The sequence below is a fragment of the Drosophila rhopaloa genome, unplaced genomic scaffold (genome assembly GCF_018152115.1).
Source record: "Drosophila rhopaloa isolate 14029-0021.01 unplaced genomic scaffold, ASM1815211v1 contig_2, whole genome shotgun sequence".
Taxonomy (NCBI): domain Eukaryota; kingdom Metazoa; phylum Arthropoda; class Insecta; order Diptera; family Drosophilidae; genus Drosophila; species Drosophila rhopaloa.
Genome location: NW_025335083.1, coordinates 23,269,626 through 23,285,508, shown reverse-complemented (window position 1 = coordinate 23,285,508; position 15,883 = coordinate 23,269,626). Strand labels below are relative to the sequence as shown.

General features: G+C 42.4%; 4 protein-coding genes and 1 non-coding gene across 16 annotated transcripts in view; 1 reads left to right on the top strand and 4 right to left on the bottom strand.

Annotated features, from left to right (window-relative positions):
- LOC108053546 (mitogen-activated protein kinase-binding protein 1) overlaps positions 1–11,478 on the top strand; it is a 65,658-nt gene extending 54,180 nt beyond the window's left edge. For 4 of the 11 annotated variants that reach the window (XM_044459613.1, XM_044459611.1, XM_044459610.1 and 1 more), the window contains 17 exons: positions 233–476; positions 541–750; positions 1,266–1,685; positions 1,751–2,473; positions 2,539–3,791; positions 3,859–4,184; positions 4,249–4,391; positions 4,657–4,701; positions 5,678–5,789; positions 6,033–8,537; positions 8,734–8,829; positions 8,908–9,053; positions 9,125–9,200; positions 9,261–9,335; positions 9,397–9,600; positions 9,657–9,810; positions 9,955–11,478. In XM_044459613.1, coding sequence (XP_044315548.1) covers positions 233–476; positions 541–750; positions 1,266–1,685; positions 1,751–2,473; positions 2,539–3,791; positions 3,859–4,184; positions 4,249–4,391; positions 4,657–4,701; positions 5,678–5,789; positions 6,033–8,537; positions 8,734–8,829; positions 8,908–9,053; positions 9,125–9,200; positions 9,261–9,335; positions 9,397–9,600; positions 9,657–9,810; positions 9,955–10,144 — 6,922 coding nt within the window. In that variant the 3' untranslated portion in view covers positions 10,145–11,478. The remainder of the gene's footprint in view (positions 1–232; positions 477–540; positions 751–1,265; positions 1,686–1,750; positions 2,474–2,538; positions 3,792–3,858; positions 4,185–4,248; positions 4,392–4,656; positions 4,702–5,677; positions 5,790–6,032; positions 8,538–8,733; positions 8,830–8,907; positions 9,054–9,124; positions 9,201–9,260; positions 9,336–9,396; positions 9,601–9,656; positions 9,811–9,954) is intronic. The other 7 variants (XM_044459615.1, XM_044459612.1, XM_044459616.1 and 4 more) reach the window with 3 other exon arrangements.
- Trnag-gcc lies at positions 5,073–5,143 on the bottom strand. The gene has a single exon. It is a non-coding gene; the product is annotated as a tRNA-Gly (tRNA).
- Positions 11,479–12,448: 970 nt separating the features above from the next.
- On the bottom strand, positions 12,449–13,219 carry LOC108053545. The gene has a single exon (XM_017136240.2). The coding sequence runs from the start codon at positions 13,068–13,070 to the stop codon at positions 12,726–12,728; it is 345 nt and encodes a 114-aa protein (XP_016991729.2). The 5' UTR covers positions 13,071–13,219; the 3' UTR covers positions 12,449–12,725.
- A 121-nt stretch (positions 13,220–13,340) lies between these two features.
- Positions 13,341–15,299, bottom strand: LOC108053544 (protein lifeguard 3). Of its 2 annotated transcripts, none has more exons than XM_044460232.1 (5): positions 15,171–15,299; positions 14,867–15,115; positions 14,203–14,811; positions 13,893–14,144; positions 13,341–13,833 (listed from the first exon to the last, which is right to left on the bottom strand). In XM_044460232.1, exons 1-3 carry the CDS (start codon positions 15,276–15,278, stop codon positions 14,455–14,457), a joined length of 714 nt encoding a protein of 237 aa, XP_044316167.1. In that variant the 5' UTR covers positions 15,279–15,299; the 3' UTR covers positions 13,341–13,833; positions 13,893–14,144; positions 14,203–14,454. The 2 variants fall into 2 exon arrangements, with proteins under 2 accessions (XP_044316167.1, XP_044316168.1); XM_044460233.1 differs by having other exon boundaries at positions 13,341–13,675.
- LOC123036936 lies at positions 13,375–14,015 on the bottom strand. Its single transcript, XM_044459408.1, has 2 exons — positions 13,893–14,015; positions 13,375–13,833 (listed from the first exon to the last, which is right to left on the bottom strand). The coding sequence occupies exons 1-2, from the start codon at positions 14,013–14,015 to the stop codon at positions 13,375–13,377; spliced, it is 582 nt and encodes a 193-aa protein (XP_044315343.1).
- Positions 15,300–15,883: the final 584 nt, after the last annotated feature.

Here is a 15,883-nt window from a genome sequence, read left to right as displayed (position 1 = left end):
AATGGCACTAATTAATCATACATTGTTTTTGACTTCTTTTTTAAGTAAGCAATCTTTAAGATTTGGGTGTTAAATTAAAGTATTTATAAATATTTTCAAAGTGGATAAGTAACTGTAGTATATGCTATTAAATTCAGCTCATTAAATCAAGGAAAATATCTCGTTTTTTTTATGTGAAATATTAAATAAATTCCTCAACTTGCTTATTAACTTGGGCATTTCCTTTTTGCAGCTGCACCGTGGTGCTGTTCAACGCGAAGCGCCAGACGCAGGCCTACTTGGTCAACACCTCCCGCAAAGCATTCACCTCCGTGGCATTTTCGCGATGTGGTCGATATGTGGCCACCGGCGAATGTGGCATCAATCCGGCGATCAAAGTCTGGGAACTGGAAACGCCCAACGGAAGTCTGGAGCACTGCACCGGCGGCAGTGTTGTGGCGGAGTTTGTGGACCACAAATATGCCGTCACCTGTGTGGTGAGTCCGGATGTTAATTCTGTTTAATTTTTACTTTATTAAAAATACCTTATGTAATCCGCAGGCCTTTTCGCCGACGGGCAAGTACCTGGTTTCGGTGGGCTCCCAGCACGACATGATTGTCAACGTGTTCGACTGGCGGGCCAACCTCAAGATGGCCTCGAATAAAATCAGCTCCAAGGTGGCCGCCGTGTGTTTTGCCGAGGATGGCAGCTATTTCGTCACCGTGGGCAACCGCCATGTTAAATACTGGTATCTGGAGGGAGGAAGAAAGGTAAGTCCTTAGTCCCTAATAATCATGAAAGTCTTTATTCAAAAATGCAGACTTATACATCAGAACTAATAGCTAAATCATGACCTTTTCTTAAAAAAATACATTTTTTACAACACTACAAAATTAGACCAACAAATGACAAAATTGTTCTAAACAAAATCATAAGACGCATATTTTAAATATTTTATGTAGCATTCCATTTAGAAAGTGAAATTGTTTTCACTACCAAATTTATAGGAAAAGGGCTAACATGTTCTGAAAAATCAATTTTAATTTTAAAAAACATTAAGATGGATTTTTATTCTGTTCCGAATACTTTAATAATCACTTTAAACTGAAGGTCAAAACAAAATAAAGTATAATCATAAAATGACGAAAATAAAGAATAATGTTTAAATTGTAGATAAATTGTAATACTTTTAGAAGGATTTTCTGAAATGCGCTTTGCTGTTCTGAATATTTAATGAATCACTTAATGCTGAAGGTCAAGAGCTAATGATTTATGTCCTTTGCAGTACAAGGATCCCATTCCCCTGATGGGACGCAGCGCCATTCTGGGCGATTTGCGGGACAACGACTTCTGTGCAGTGGCATGCGGCAAGGGAATCGCTTCGGAGAGCACGTACGCCATCACGCGGCAAGGACATTTGGTAGAGTTCAGCTCACGCCGCCTTTTGGACAAGTGGGTGCAGTGCCGCACCACCAACGCCAACTGTATCTGCGTGAATGAGAGATTCATCCTTGTGGGCTGTGCCGAGTCCATCATTCGTATCTTCAACGCAGCCACGCTCGAGTACGTGACCACTCTGCCCAGGACTCACTACTTGGGCGTGGATGTGGCCCAAGGCATCCAGATCAACCACATCATGTCGGTGCCGCAGCAGGCCAAGTTTCCCGACTGCATTGCCATGGTGTTCGACGAACAGCGTTGCAAGGTATGATATAATAAATAATCATTAAAAAAATAAAATATTTATAACCTGAATTTGTTTTTTTCCAGGTGAGCTGCGTTTACAACGATCACTCCTTGTACATCTGGGATCTGCGCGACATCTCACGCGTGGGCAAGTCGCACTCGTTCCTGTACCATTCCACGTGCATCTGGGGCGTGGAGACAGTGCCATATAATGTTGAGCGGGAGCCATCGCAAACACTTCCGGAGGAGTGCTTCGTCACCTGCTCCTCGGACGACACGATCCGCGTTTGGGGATTGGATGGATGCACCAATAACGATATTTACCGAAGGAACATCTACTCCAAGGAGCTGCTGAAGATCGTGTACAGCGACGAGGAGCTGCAGTTCATCAAGGATCAGGGATCTTCGCTGTTTGATAAAGCCGGAAATTCCTCTTATGATGGAAGGAATGGGGTGCGTTGCATCAAGATCAGTCCGGAACTGCAGCACCTGGCCAGTGGAGATCGGTGCGGCAACATACGTGTCTATAGTCTTGTCAATCTACGCCTGCTCACCACCATCGAAGCCCATGAGTCGGAGGTGCTGTGCCTGGAGTATTCTAATGAACGGATCGAGCGAAAGTTGCTAGCCAGTGCCAGTAGGGATCGTCTGATCCACGTTTTTGATGTGGCCCAGAATTACTTGTTGCTACAGACGCTGGACGATCACAGCTCCTCGATCACCTCCATTAAGTTTGTGGGTGCCGGACTCAACTTCCAGATGATTAGCTGCGGGGCCGACAAGTCCATTATGTTTAGGAGTTTTCAGGTGCGTCTTGCGATATTATGTAAAGGGCCAAGAAAATTAATTGAATTTTCTTTTTTTTTAAATAGGGAAACATCTTTATGAGGGGTACCAACACCTCCGGAAAGACGACGCTGTACGACATGGAGGTGGACTCGAATTCCAAGCACATCTTGACCGCCTGTCAGGACCGCAATGTGCGAGTCTACGGAACTCAGAATGCCAAACAAACAAAGACCTTCAAGGGCTCCCATTCAGACGAGGGAAGCCTGATCAAGCTGAGCCTCGATCCCAGTGGCATCTATGTGGCCACTTCGTGCACGGATAAAACCCTGGCCGTATATGATTACTACTCCAGCGAGTGCATGGCGAGGATGTATGGTCACAGTGAACTGGTCACGGGTCTGAAGTTCACCAACGATTGCAGACATTTAATTTCGGCAAGTGGTGATGGTTGCATTTTCATCTGGCAAGTGCCACACGATATGATTGTGACCATGCAGGCGAGGATGTCACAACAGCGTCTCAGATCGGGTCATGCTCCGTTGCCACGCCCCCTGGCGCCCATTTCACCACCGGATGGGATAGTCCTCGATTCTCCTACCAGTGAAATAGAGCAGCCGCAATTGCAGCCCAAGTTTGGAGTGGCCGAGAGGTTCTCCGATGTGGGTCAACTGCCGCAGTGGGCGATGCGTAAAGCAGCAGCGGATTCGGATAGTGGAGCTCTGTCCATACCCACACCCAGTGGTGGATCCACGAATGTACCTGCCATGCACGCCGCTTCATCGATGGGAAATCTGAGCTCATCACCGAGTCAACAAATGCCCGGATTGGCACCCAGAGCCAGGGGAAGATGGGCCCAGAGGAGCACTCAACTGGAAACCGCCGAGGACCTGCGTTCCAACTCAGAAAGTCCCCTGGGAACAGTGTCCTCTGTAGGTGGTCACAGCGGTGTAAATGTCCAGACCTCTGATTACAATAGTGCCTCTTCCAAGGACATTACGTACAATCAAACCTACTTGAGCGAGGACTCCTCCATCGATTCCGGAATGGAGACGCGAAGGGGTGAACTCAAGTTTATCGGCAGCAGCAATAACGGAACGGTGGTCACTGTGTCCTCCGTTTCCGCGATGGCTGTTTCTGCCTCCAATGGTGCCATGTCAACGGGTTCTGGAGCTGCTCAGCAGCGTCTCCAGCTGCCGGATAAGCGACTAAAGCCGGGTCTGCGATTCGATACCCACACCCACGATCACGATGGGGATGTGGAGGATATCTCGGATGGAGAGAGAACTAGCTCCGATCATGGAATGTTCTACAACAACCTTGCGCCCAGCACGCCGACGTTAGTATATGCAAAATTATTAAGGGATTAATGGAAATAATAAATAACGAATGGCAATTTCTTGCAGAGATTTCAAGGTGACGGCCATGAACGAGGATGAGCTGCGCAAGTCGGTGCGCCGTCAGAAGTTCGAGAAGTCCGGCCTTCAGCTAACCCCATCGGCGCTCAGCGGAAATGGAAGTTCGCATACGGCGAGCACCGGAACAGGAACTGGGACCTCCGATACCGAAGACGAGGGCTCTACGCCCAGTGCCGAGAATGCAGAGCGCTCACTGGCCTCCACGCTGGGCGGCAGCTCGGAAAATCTACCCCAGAGCAGCAACAACAGCTTCCTGCATGCCGCTTTACCCGAAGGACCGGGATTAACAACGCCCATGGAAAGGGGTGGCAGCAGTAAGATATTATTTTTAATTAAGGTTTCCTTTATAGATTAAATTGTGACTTTTCCTTTTGCCAGGTCGCCGCAGCATCAGCGCCAAGCACAACACGGAAAATGGGAAAAGCGTGGCTGCCCCGCCCACCATCACCAAGTCGTATACGAGCACCAAAAAGGAGGAGCTGCTGCAGGTCATCAACAAGGTCAAGCAGCAACTGGAGAATGTAAGTGTTGAGGTCACGGTTATTTCATCTCTCTGTGTATTTTTTTTTCGAGTAAGCTGATTTTACTGCCCTGCGGGTTTTCCATTTTCTTCCCTCTTTTATTTGCGCATTTAATTTGTGTTTTTCTTTTGTTGTTCTTCTGTATTTTTATATGTGTCCCATTATTTGTTTTTGGTGTCTGGTCTGTCCTCCAATCTCCAACCTCCCACCCCAAAAACACATGCACCCAAAAAAAATATATCCCTGACCGATTTTGTGTGTTTAGGGTACGCGCAAAAATGGCAACTCAAGGTTGAATGCTATAGCCGAGGTGAGCCGATTTAGGTTGGATTATTAAGATTGTTTCGCCTTTTCTAATGATGCTTCAGATTTGTATATATTCACAATGCTTTGAAACTAACAGGAAAATTTCTTAACGCACTGCATTTACCTTAACAAAAAAATTATTATTTAACAGAAGAAAAATTAATTAACTTTAAATTGTATATAGCCAGAATTCTTATTGCTCCAAAATTCTTTTATAATTGTAATTATAAAAAATCAAAGTTATTTAAGCCAAAACAAATAATAAAATAACTTTCAAATTACTTTTGTTCCAATTATACCATACTTAAATATGTGCTTTATTTATTAAAATAAAGAACCAATAATAATTAATACTAAAAAATAAAAAAAATGTTTTGCATCGGCCGGGAATCGAACCCGGGCCGCCCGCGTGGCAGGCGAGCATTCTACCACTGAACCACCGATGCTTCATGAAATAATCCAAACCAACTTCTTCTCACATTCAACGGTTTCTAAAAATAGCCCATACTAGCGCCCATTAACAAAAAACTCGCTTAGTCAGATAAGCCGAGTGGGTTAAACATGTGCGATCCCCTCACCCATCCACTCCATTTCACACCACTCAAGTAATTTGAGGAAACGGAAAACCACTCACTCAAGTCTTTAACTTCATACATACTTTTAACAAAGTTACTAAAATATTAAATATTTTGATCATAATATATTTTACTTCAATATTTTCTAAATAAATCGAAGGTCTGAAATTTTTTAAAAGTTTCATCATTAATTTCTTTTCTTTGATATCTTACCACACCTTTTATAACTTTAAGAACTATGAATAATTTGTAAGTCCATTTTTTATGTTCTAAATTACCATTTACCCTTCCACCTACATTTAAGAATCATGCATTATTTGATTTCACTATGTAAACTTTAAACATTACTAATTAAAATTGTGAAATAGCCTTTCCTAATGAATACAATTTGTTTTGGACCCACAGGTAGGCCATAGACCCCTTCGGGGAAGCCATAGCATATCGGACCTGAGTCTGGCTGCCAATTTGGATGGCTCGAGGAGTGCGGGCGGAGGACCAGGACGTTACACAAAGCCGGGTAAGTGATTTGGAAAAAAGGAAACCCGGAATTAAACCAAGTTAAAATCCCCTCCAAGTTGGACAGTAGGCTAATGTAACCAAAACTCTCTCTCCCGTTGTTTGCTCTCTTTCTCCGTTGTCTATCTCTCTTTGAATATTGCTCTCCTTTTTTGTGATCTCTGCGGTAAAAATAATGTAATACAATTGTGTAATATTTTTGATGAATATTCCCCTTAAACGATATTTTGACTAACCCCATTAGTTGCTTCCCATGACACTTCGCAGTGTATTAGCTCCCAAAACACAACAGCAAATGCTGCAACTACGAACATCCAGCAACAGCCAATGCAGCAGCCATATCAAATAACAAAGGAGCAACATCAGCTTTATACTCCTCCTGCTTCCCAGCATTTCTTCAATTGTGCTGCCCCAAAGTCCAAATTGCAACAGAATTTCCAGACCATGCGACAGGTTCAACAACATTATCCTCCCTATCCCCATCATGTGGGTGTGCACCAGATTCATCCACCACCTGGCGTTCCATTTGCTGGATCTGCAGGGGGATCCTCATCTGCAATGCGTTCGCATTCCCAGCAGCAACATCATAATCATCATCAGCAGCAGCAAATGCAGCAGCAACAGAGGGTTAAAAGAAATCCAGCTGGGAACAATAGACGCACGCCTAGTATTTTAAAACACTATAAATCCTGTCCAGTATCGCCAGTCCACGAAGAAGTTGAATGGTCTGCCGAGGGAAATGAGAGAGGAGCTCTACTTGGAGAACCAAAGAGGCACTCGGTTTATGCAGATGATGCGAGAACCATTTTGGATATGATCCATGCAGATACGGAAAAGATGATCGATGAGATCACCCGGAAGTATGGAGATTTGGATGAGCCCAGTATTCCGGCTTCGTACTCCATGCCAGCGAATCTGAGAGGGTTGGGAGGACTGGGTTCCACTGGTGATTCCACGCCCACGGGCAGAACCACACAGTATTATGTTTACAGGGAGTTCTATCAATGCGAGAGGAAGGTATCCCTCTCGGATATCCTGCAACCTGAGCAATTTGCGGCCAGTCAGAGGAGATTGGACGAGGCCAGGTTCCTGGAGACCCAACGACATTCCAGCGCCAGTTTTTTCCTCACCGGTCAGCAGAGTCAGGAGTCTTTATCCCTACTTTCCGATGGCGATGGCCCGGGAAGTTGTTGCAACAGTCTGGAGAGCGTTCTGTCGGACGAAAGTGATTGCCAGAGTGCTCCTCTGGAGTATCCCCAAACCCAGGTGGCTGTTCTCCAGCAGCGCCATGCTGGCATCCGGAACTTTATCATCCACGGTCCAGTGTCTAAGTCCTATGGAAATAGCCCAAATGCCTATGGCAGCTTCGATTACTACATGCGACAGCAACATTCAACGGCAACGGATAGTTTCGATGTGACCGGCTACAATCTGGAGCCACTGAAACCACTGCCCAGTTCGAAGACATATCCCAGAATAGCTCAGGTTCAGGCCTCGGAAAATATACCCACTCTGCGGTCGAAGAACAAGCAATATAACTCAGGTGTTAACAAGTCCTTAAGTACGGACTTTGCACAACAGCGACAGCAGCGGAACTCGAATCCCATGCAAACAGGGAACAATATGTTTGTGCGAAAGCCACTGAAACCCAAGCCACCAGTACCGGTGAAGCCACAAAACCTAGTCAGCACTTTGAGCCACATGGAAAAGCAGCAAAAGCAGCAGCAGAAATCCCAGTCCAGAACTGCCAGTGTAGTGCAGCAATTTGAGCACAATTTGCAGAAGTTCGAGAAGGAAAAGCAAAGGGAAAGGGATCAGCAAAGAAGGCCGGCGATGAGGAGTTCCGTGAGTTCTGGTGCTCTGGCCGGAGGATCTGCAACCCAGAGTTGTTTGAAGAAAGTCTCCCGTTTTGATACCAGCGAGAGCAGTCGTCGAGCCACTAGTGTGAGGCAAAAGAGTAGGCCAAAGATCTCCGTGCGCTTCAATACAGTCTCGCAGATCAAGTATACGCCCAGTGCCAAAAGGGAAAGGCAGGCGAGAGAGGAAGAGCCACCGGAAATGGAAGTGGGCAGCCTGCCCAGCGATTATGGAGAGCGCAGTTTCGAAATGTACTTCACTGAAAACGGAAATGCCCCAGAGAATTTGGAAAATATGCAGACCCTAAAACTCTATACCAAACCCCAACTGCAAGCTGTGGTAGACGAGATCCAGCAAGAGCGGGAAAAGTACAGGAAAAACCTAGACAACGCTGGGAAAATCAGTGGGAAAGGGGGAAGTGGAAAGGGAAAGGGAGCAGGCAGCTCCACCAGCCATCAGTGCCAGAATATAGCCAAAAAGATCGATATTATCGAAAAGCTAATCGCCATGGAGGAGAACAAAATGGAGCAAATACGTTTGGCCACCGAATCTCGTCTGCGGCCCTTCAACTGCAATGCCAAAGAAAAGGGTTATGTGAAAAGTTTGACCATGAACTTTGACATGCTGGCCAGAGGAGAGGAACCGACAGAGGACGAGGAGTTGACCTCCAAAGATGCCTCGGATCTGTGTGCCTATGCCAGGAATATCCGCAGAAATTGCAGTTTGCCGGATGTCCTGGAGAGCACCGATTTCACTGGTATCTACAACAGCCATGACGTGGAGTTGGCCAAGGAGGTGATTGCGGATGATGAGGGAGCAAGTCCAGAGATCACTTCAAATAATGCTGATCACGATGACATGGGACCGACTGTTGTTTTGAGGATGGAGCCAGGTTTGAGCCCCATTTCCGCCTTGGTTGTTGTGCCTCTTGAGTTTTCCGCCACCTTCATTTGCGCACCCACCAGTTATTTACTAGTTTTTATTTACCTCCTTTTTTTGGCAACCACCCTCCATATCTCGATATCCTAGCACAGTAATACCATAACCGCATGACCCGAACCGAAACTAATCTGTGACCCACTTTTCAGGCAATCCCAAAACGCTCAATCCCATGCCCATCGAGGAGTCCTCCATACGCCGCGCCTGCTCGCTGAGCGACCTGCACATGGGCAACTTTGGCAAGCGTAAGCACCCTCGACTATATAAATATCTTCTAAATATTAATAGAGATTTAATTGTTTTGGTTCATACCCCTTTTGCAGCTGGAAAATCGAATGGCACACCGCAAAAGCCACAGGCTCAGCACCGAAATGGCAATGTCTCACGTTCGGCCAGCAAAAGAAACAGTCTGCAGGGCAAGACTGGATTGGGTGCCTCCAGCAACTCAATGAACGTCCTCAATCAGGGTGTAAGTTTGAAAAAAAACCTAGAATCTTTTAAAAGTTTTCATAATCTAATTCCCTTTTAATATTTTTTCAGAGCGACTCGGAACCCGAGGACAGCAATCGGTTGCGTAGTGCCAGCAACGGACAGGGACGCAGTAATGGACCGATTGGTTAGTAGAAATAATATTTAATATTATGAAAATTGATTTTATCTCATACTCTACTTGCAGCTGCCAATCGCCAATACAGCAACAAGATCAACAATGTCAATAACAATCGTCGAAAGACACCAAACTTTAGCAGTGGTGAGTGCACTTTACTTAATTTTATTATTAAACCAAATAATAATGATAAATGCCTCCTTAGCCACACCCATGCAGGACGACTCCAGTTCCGAGGAGACGCCCAATAGCACTGTCAACAATAAGCCCATTGTGCCACCGAGGCCAAGGAACTTGGCCTTCGATCACAAGAACAAGCTGATGATCAACAATATTGGCAGCCCCGGCGGAAATGCCAGCAAGCAGAGGAGTGGAGTGACCTCCACGGAGGATTACGAGGGCACAGATCGTAAGATTGTGTCAAAAGCTGTTTAAAATAGGCGACTCATTTATATTTTCTTGCAGCCGAAGCCCAAGTACACAATGTGATCAATAAACTTTACACGACAACCCAGGCAGCCATGCAGCTACATGCGAATCTAAAGAATTCGCTGCTGCTAAAGGAACTGGAGAACGCCCTGATCATGTCCAGGAATATGCTCAGCAGCATCACCAATAGGTAGGATTGATTCTAGCTAAGATTCAGTCCTGCATTAATCTACAGAAACTATAAGATTTAAATAGTTCTGCATAATTCATGCCAGGCTAGAATCAGACCATATTGAAAACAGGTTACTTAACAAAAACTATCCTTTTATTTCAGACAAGCGGAGAAGACAAGCAATGGAGGCGGAATGGGCGGGGGAATGGGAGTGGGAGGTGGTGGGGGATTGAACCACGATCAGCTGAGCGCTGACAACGGAGACTATCTGATGATGGTCAACAACTGTGCCGATCTTTTAAGCAATTTACGCACGAAGCACAAACCCGATGACTGTGAGAATAACTCCTAGTGTGTAGAGCTTAGGCTAGACTAAATGACTAAAAACGATGGCAGCTGATCTGCGGGAGGAACTAACCAACACCTATTTATTTAACTGAAACCACACACACAGGCGAATGGCAAACAGATCAAGCAACCAACCACTAATTTGTAATTAATAACCATTCACAGTTGATGTAAATTTATTCTTTTAGTAAATAGATCAAGTTGCGTAGCGCTAAGTTTTCTGTTTCGTTTTTTGTGCGCGTGTGCATTTCTTTTAACAATAATTTATATGGCAACAAAATGCGTTTAGCTTGAATTAAATTCTGTAAATGTTAAGTTTAATAAGCAGTTTTTGTACGTGTTAAGTGTTATTTGAGTTTAAGGCGTCGATGAAACGGAATGTCCACAAATGGTGTGTCGAGCGAATTGTTACAAAGTGCGCTTAGTCTATGCCTTTTTTCTGTATGATTTATAATCTTTATTTTGTTTGTATTCTGCTTGTGAATCAGTCAAAATGTAAAAGACAGAACTACGAGAAATGTGTGTCAAATTTGAATATTCCAAAATTTCAATTTATACCCTTATACTATGTATGCCTACTCACGTTAAACTTATACGCATCTAGAAATGCCACAAATGATTATCTGAAAAATGATTATGTGAAGAATCGCAGATATTTCAGACTTTTGATCAGAGCGAAAACAAATCTATTCCCAAACACTTTGTTCTGTAATTATTTTGTATTAGTTAATTATTCGATTGTATTTACAACAATTATAACACTACCTATAAATATACATATATACCTAGATATGAACTTGAATTAGTCCTAAAATTTACATTACAATAATTTACAACTAAACGAAATGTATTAAAATTAACTTCAAATAGGAAAAAACCAACATTACGATTAATTATGCTATCTAAACACAGAACTAAACTAAAAAACTAATTCAAAGCGAAAATAATACATAATGCATAATTTTTGAAAACATTAAACTACGTTTCTATTTCTTCACGCCTGTTTTCTGTTAACAACAAAATCGAGAAGCCCATTCCGTTAACAACTAAATCCTGAGGCCCCTTGGACTTATTGCTTAAATATTTTTGTTGATTTGGCAGCCAAGATTTTGGGGCCTTACAAACTAAATTCCCCAGAGATCTGGCCATATGCAATCGTCATATGGCACCAGGATTCCCAAAAAAAACAACTCACGATGTATATAGGATGGGCAGCATCTGGAACCAAATAATATCCTCATATTCACTCGACTAATATAACTAACTGGCAGGAATTGTGTATTGTGTAACATTTAAGAAATATTGAAAGTCGAATAATAAAAAATAATTCAACGTTTACCGGACAAAAGTAAAGTTTGAAGAACCAGGTGGAAGAGTCAATTACAGATCGTTTAAAATTACCTTGGCAATCAGGGTTTATTAAAGCCATCAAAGAGATGACCGCACAGCAGGTAATCGCTCAAAATGTGAGAGCCACCACCCGAAAATCACATTCTTTGGGCATAAGGGTGGACCTTATTGAAAATCTCTGATCTTATTTAATTTTATTAATTAAATATTTATTAAATTGGTAAAATGCGTCTTATTTTAAGGGGCAAAGAATTGTTGTTCAACTCTTTTTTTGATAAATTTGGGATACTATACTTGCCTCTTCTACTTTATAATTCGTCTGGCTTCCTACCAAGGTCCACTCTACTGAACCACCCACTTGGACACACAGTTTCCCCCTTCTTTCCGGTTTCACAATGCGAACAGGCAATGGTTGTTCAATTCGGCGCTGACCCACGGCCAAGGGATGTGGCCATTGATACTTTTGGCAGCCGTCGGGCTTCAATTAACGTGTGTCAATATTGAGCTAGGCCAACAACCGGAAGTTTATGTGGACTGAGGACCACCAGGTGGAGCAAGGTCCTGTCCCACTCGATAACCCAATAAAACGGAATGGCCACGTTCGATGATGGACTCACCCCGAAAACCAACACTCGCCCTCCTTCTCGGTCTCGTCGCTTGGTCTCTTTCTGACATTTATGCTTTATGCATAATTCACGGCAGCGTCCAATCATAAAGCGGGTGAAAAAGTTGGGCACGCAACGCTCCCAATAAGTGCCAGACACGCCCTTGTCCAGTGCCACCCACATTTTCGAGGTCCCATCATCACCTGGCAACGTATTACAAAAGGTAGAAAAATAAAAATACAAAATAAGTGCACAATGAGAAAAGACTTTATTACTTTTCCTTGTCCATTTGAATGTTTGGGAGACGGCAAGGTGGATATATAAATTTAAATAAGTCAAGGACTTTTAGCTTTAATTGGCGAACCACATACATATGTGACATATTTTCTTATCGCATAGGTCGTTCTAAAAACTTCAAAAACTACATTTTGGGAACCAGAAAAATTATATTAAAATTAATTTAAAATGTATGAATTTAAATTGAACATTCCGAAAAAATGCGAGTTTGAGCAAATTCAATTTAGCAAGTTTTGGAAAGATTCGTTGAGTACCAATATGTAACAGAAATGATTTAAAATTTTTGTGAATACAAATATAAGCGTCGGTAAGTCAAATTTGATACTGCAGTCACTAGTAGAAAACATCGCAATCGGTGTAGGTGTAGAAGAAGGTCGATCCGCAGGCACTACTGCCATATGCCCGAACATGATTATATCTCCGAGCCACGTGGACCGTGTAGATGGAGATCAGAAACAGCAATCCGAAACAGGCGGCGATGAGATAACGTGTCCGACCTTTGGATGAGGATGTTGGACATCCGGACTTGATCTTCCGGACATTCTTAAGCCTTGTTTTGTGGCCGCACTCGCAGCAACGCACCTCATTCAAGATCTGGATCATTTCTTGGAGTCGCCTCTTCTTGGATATGTTAAAAGTCTGTACGAGGCCATCCATCAGCCTCTGCACATCGCACATTTTCTTAGTGTTTCAGAAAAATGGTTGATTTTTAAAATACTGATTTTTTTTTACTATTTTCTGGAGTTATTTTGTTTGGAGCACATGTTCCCACTGACAGTGAACGCCCTTTTTATGAGATCGAAGATCTTGTCAGTAATGAACAATTTAACCCATTTTTCTGAACAAAAGACTAAATTATGGATAAGTATAAATACATTTTGATATTAAAGGATTAAAGGAAGGTGATTATAAAATATGGACTTTAAAATAACAACGATCTCATCCAAACCAGATTATAAAAATTTTAATTTACAAGATAAATTTAAGAGGAGGTGCTGCCACTAGCAGGACTAACACTACTTTTGCTCTCACTTTCTGCAGTACTATTATTATCTGTATCACCACCAGTGCAATCGCAACGACGCGAGGCCGTCAATATGATTATAATTATGATAGCTATCCATATAACGTCTCGGTAAACGATCATGGAAGCCACAATGTATTCACGCTTTCCAAACTTGTGCCTTGTTTTATCCCGAATTATTAGTTCAATATCCACCAGGATTATAAGACTCATTAAGAGCACCAGTAAAAAGTTAATCAGAACGTAAACTGCATATTCCCTAAAACATAAATAAAAGATGGCGTGAATAATGGAAATTAATCCGATGGCAAAGAGGTAAGCTAAAGGAATCTTATGACCGATTTGGCAAGGAACGAATTTTGAATACACAATCATGGCCAGAATGACAAAGGCCAGAGTTCCGCAAGGTGCGAGCACCTGATTGGGGAAATATAATTTTAAAATTTTAAATATTTAAAAGCATATCAAGGCCTTACCGTCAACGGATGATACCACATGGCCGACACGGAAAGCAAGGTGGAATGAACAACAATCCATACTATGAAGAAGGTAATCTTGATGGCCTTGTGCCGAAAAATTTTAATCGCAAAGCACAACATGCATTGAACTACTATGAAAGCAATCAGGGCGGGAATGGCCAAGAAAATCGATAATCCAAAGAGATACAAGTGCGCTGGTGGATAGCTCCAAAACAGAATCATGGGAATGAGACTCGTTATCAGGGATACCTGAAACGAGGTCCGGGTATAAATGACTGCAACTTGTGTCCAAGCAATCGACACTTACGTCCAAATAGAGCAATACCCTCCAGATAAACCTACGCTTAACCCGAGGATTAGCAAAGGGATTTTCCGGGCGAGGGCGAGTCAGACATGCTATATTAAAAAAACAACACATTTCTCCTTCTATAAAGTTGCTCCAATTGTATAAATTTGCTTGTCAAAAAATATGTTTGTGGACACAGTGTGACGACAATCTCTCGGAGACTGAGTATCAAAAATGCTTCTTTAATGGTTCATCTAGTTCTTTGTTTTTATTTTATGAATCTATTAAACCAATCAACTCCAGCAGGAATATGAACAGGAATATAATGTCGCTGTAAAGGAACATGGCAGCTAAAATGAAATCCGACTCGTCGAACTGATTCTTGTGTGTCTTTCCGCCAATCAACATTTGAAGGTCAACCACTATGTAAACGGAAAACAGAAGTACGCCGAGAGCGACATAAACTATCCGAAGGATAGGAAAAAATAAGGACAATATACCCATTATCAATACCACTATACTGAGCACAAAAAGAAAAATACAGCATCCGGTGAAGTCGCAAGGAGCAAATCTGGCGAACAGCCCTAGCAATATCACGATACCCGCACAAACAGCCACGGCTATAAAAACCTGATCGGAAGAGAATCTATTATAACTTATACTAGACAATTATCGGGTGACTTACCAATTTCGGATAATATCGAACCGCACAACAGGCCACCAATGCTGCATGGGCTATCACATATATTACCAACAATATGTATTTATAGGGGGACTTCCGAAAGAGGCCGATACAGAAGCACATTATAATGGAAATGATGAATATGACGGCAGTGCCGATAAGCCCTATATACCAGTGTCTTATAAGGAAGTGCCTCGCACCCGAATGGAAAATACAAAATGTCATCACCAATACTGTGAAAAGCAAATTAATCTGCAACTCGGATTATTGGAAAATGTATAAGGCTATGTATTCACTCTGCACTTACGGCCACTATCATAAGAACCTTACTGATGAAAATCCGGCGGGTATAAGGATCGTCAAACAGCATTTCCTCATCTCTGCTCGACCTCCTGTTCCCCGATAAAAACGACATGTTTTTTATACAATGACAATCAATGCCCTGGATCGTGTAAATATATGGGTATGTATTTAATTATTTGACAACAAAAGCCAGTACTCTAAGTGATCACGATCACAGTTAAAAATTGATTCTTAAAACCATGTTATTTATATTTAATTTTATAATTTATAACATTGGTCAGAAAAAAAATTCTGTGATTTTACAATATTTTGGTTTTGCAATTCTGCTGTTTGTTGTGTGTTTCCAATTTGAATGATTCTTATATAGATTCTTTGTAGACAAGGTTTGCGACGCTTAAAAATAAAAATCACAGTAGTTATTGTAAAATAAATATAATAACAACAGAGCCTGCTTCCCTTCGCAATCCGGAAAAGTAATACAATTTCCAAATTGTTAGAAGGAAATTATTAAAAGAACATGTATTAAAATTGAAAAAGAAATAATTTATTATTTATTATAATTTAAATAATTTGAACGTCTGAAATTAGATTAAGCTACTTTTATAGAGCAATTTTCTTAGTGTTACTTCCTCAGAATCCTTAGATTTTGAATAACTTTTTTCTAGCCAAAAGACGCCGAAGCAGGCCAAACTAACGGATACTAATTAATGGAATGTC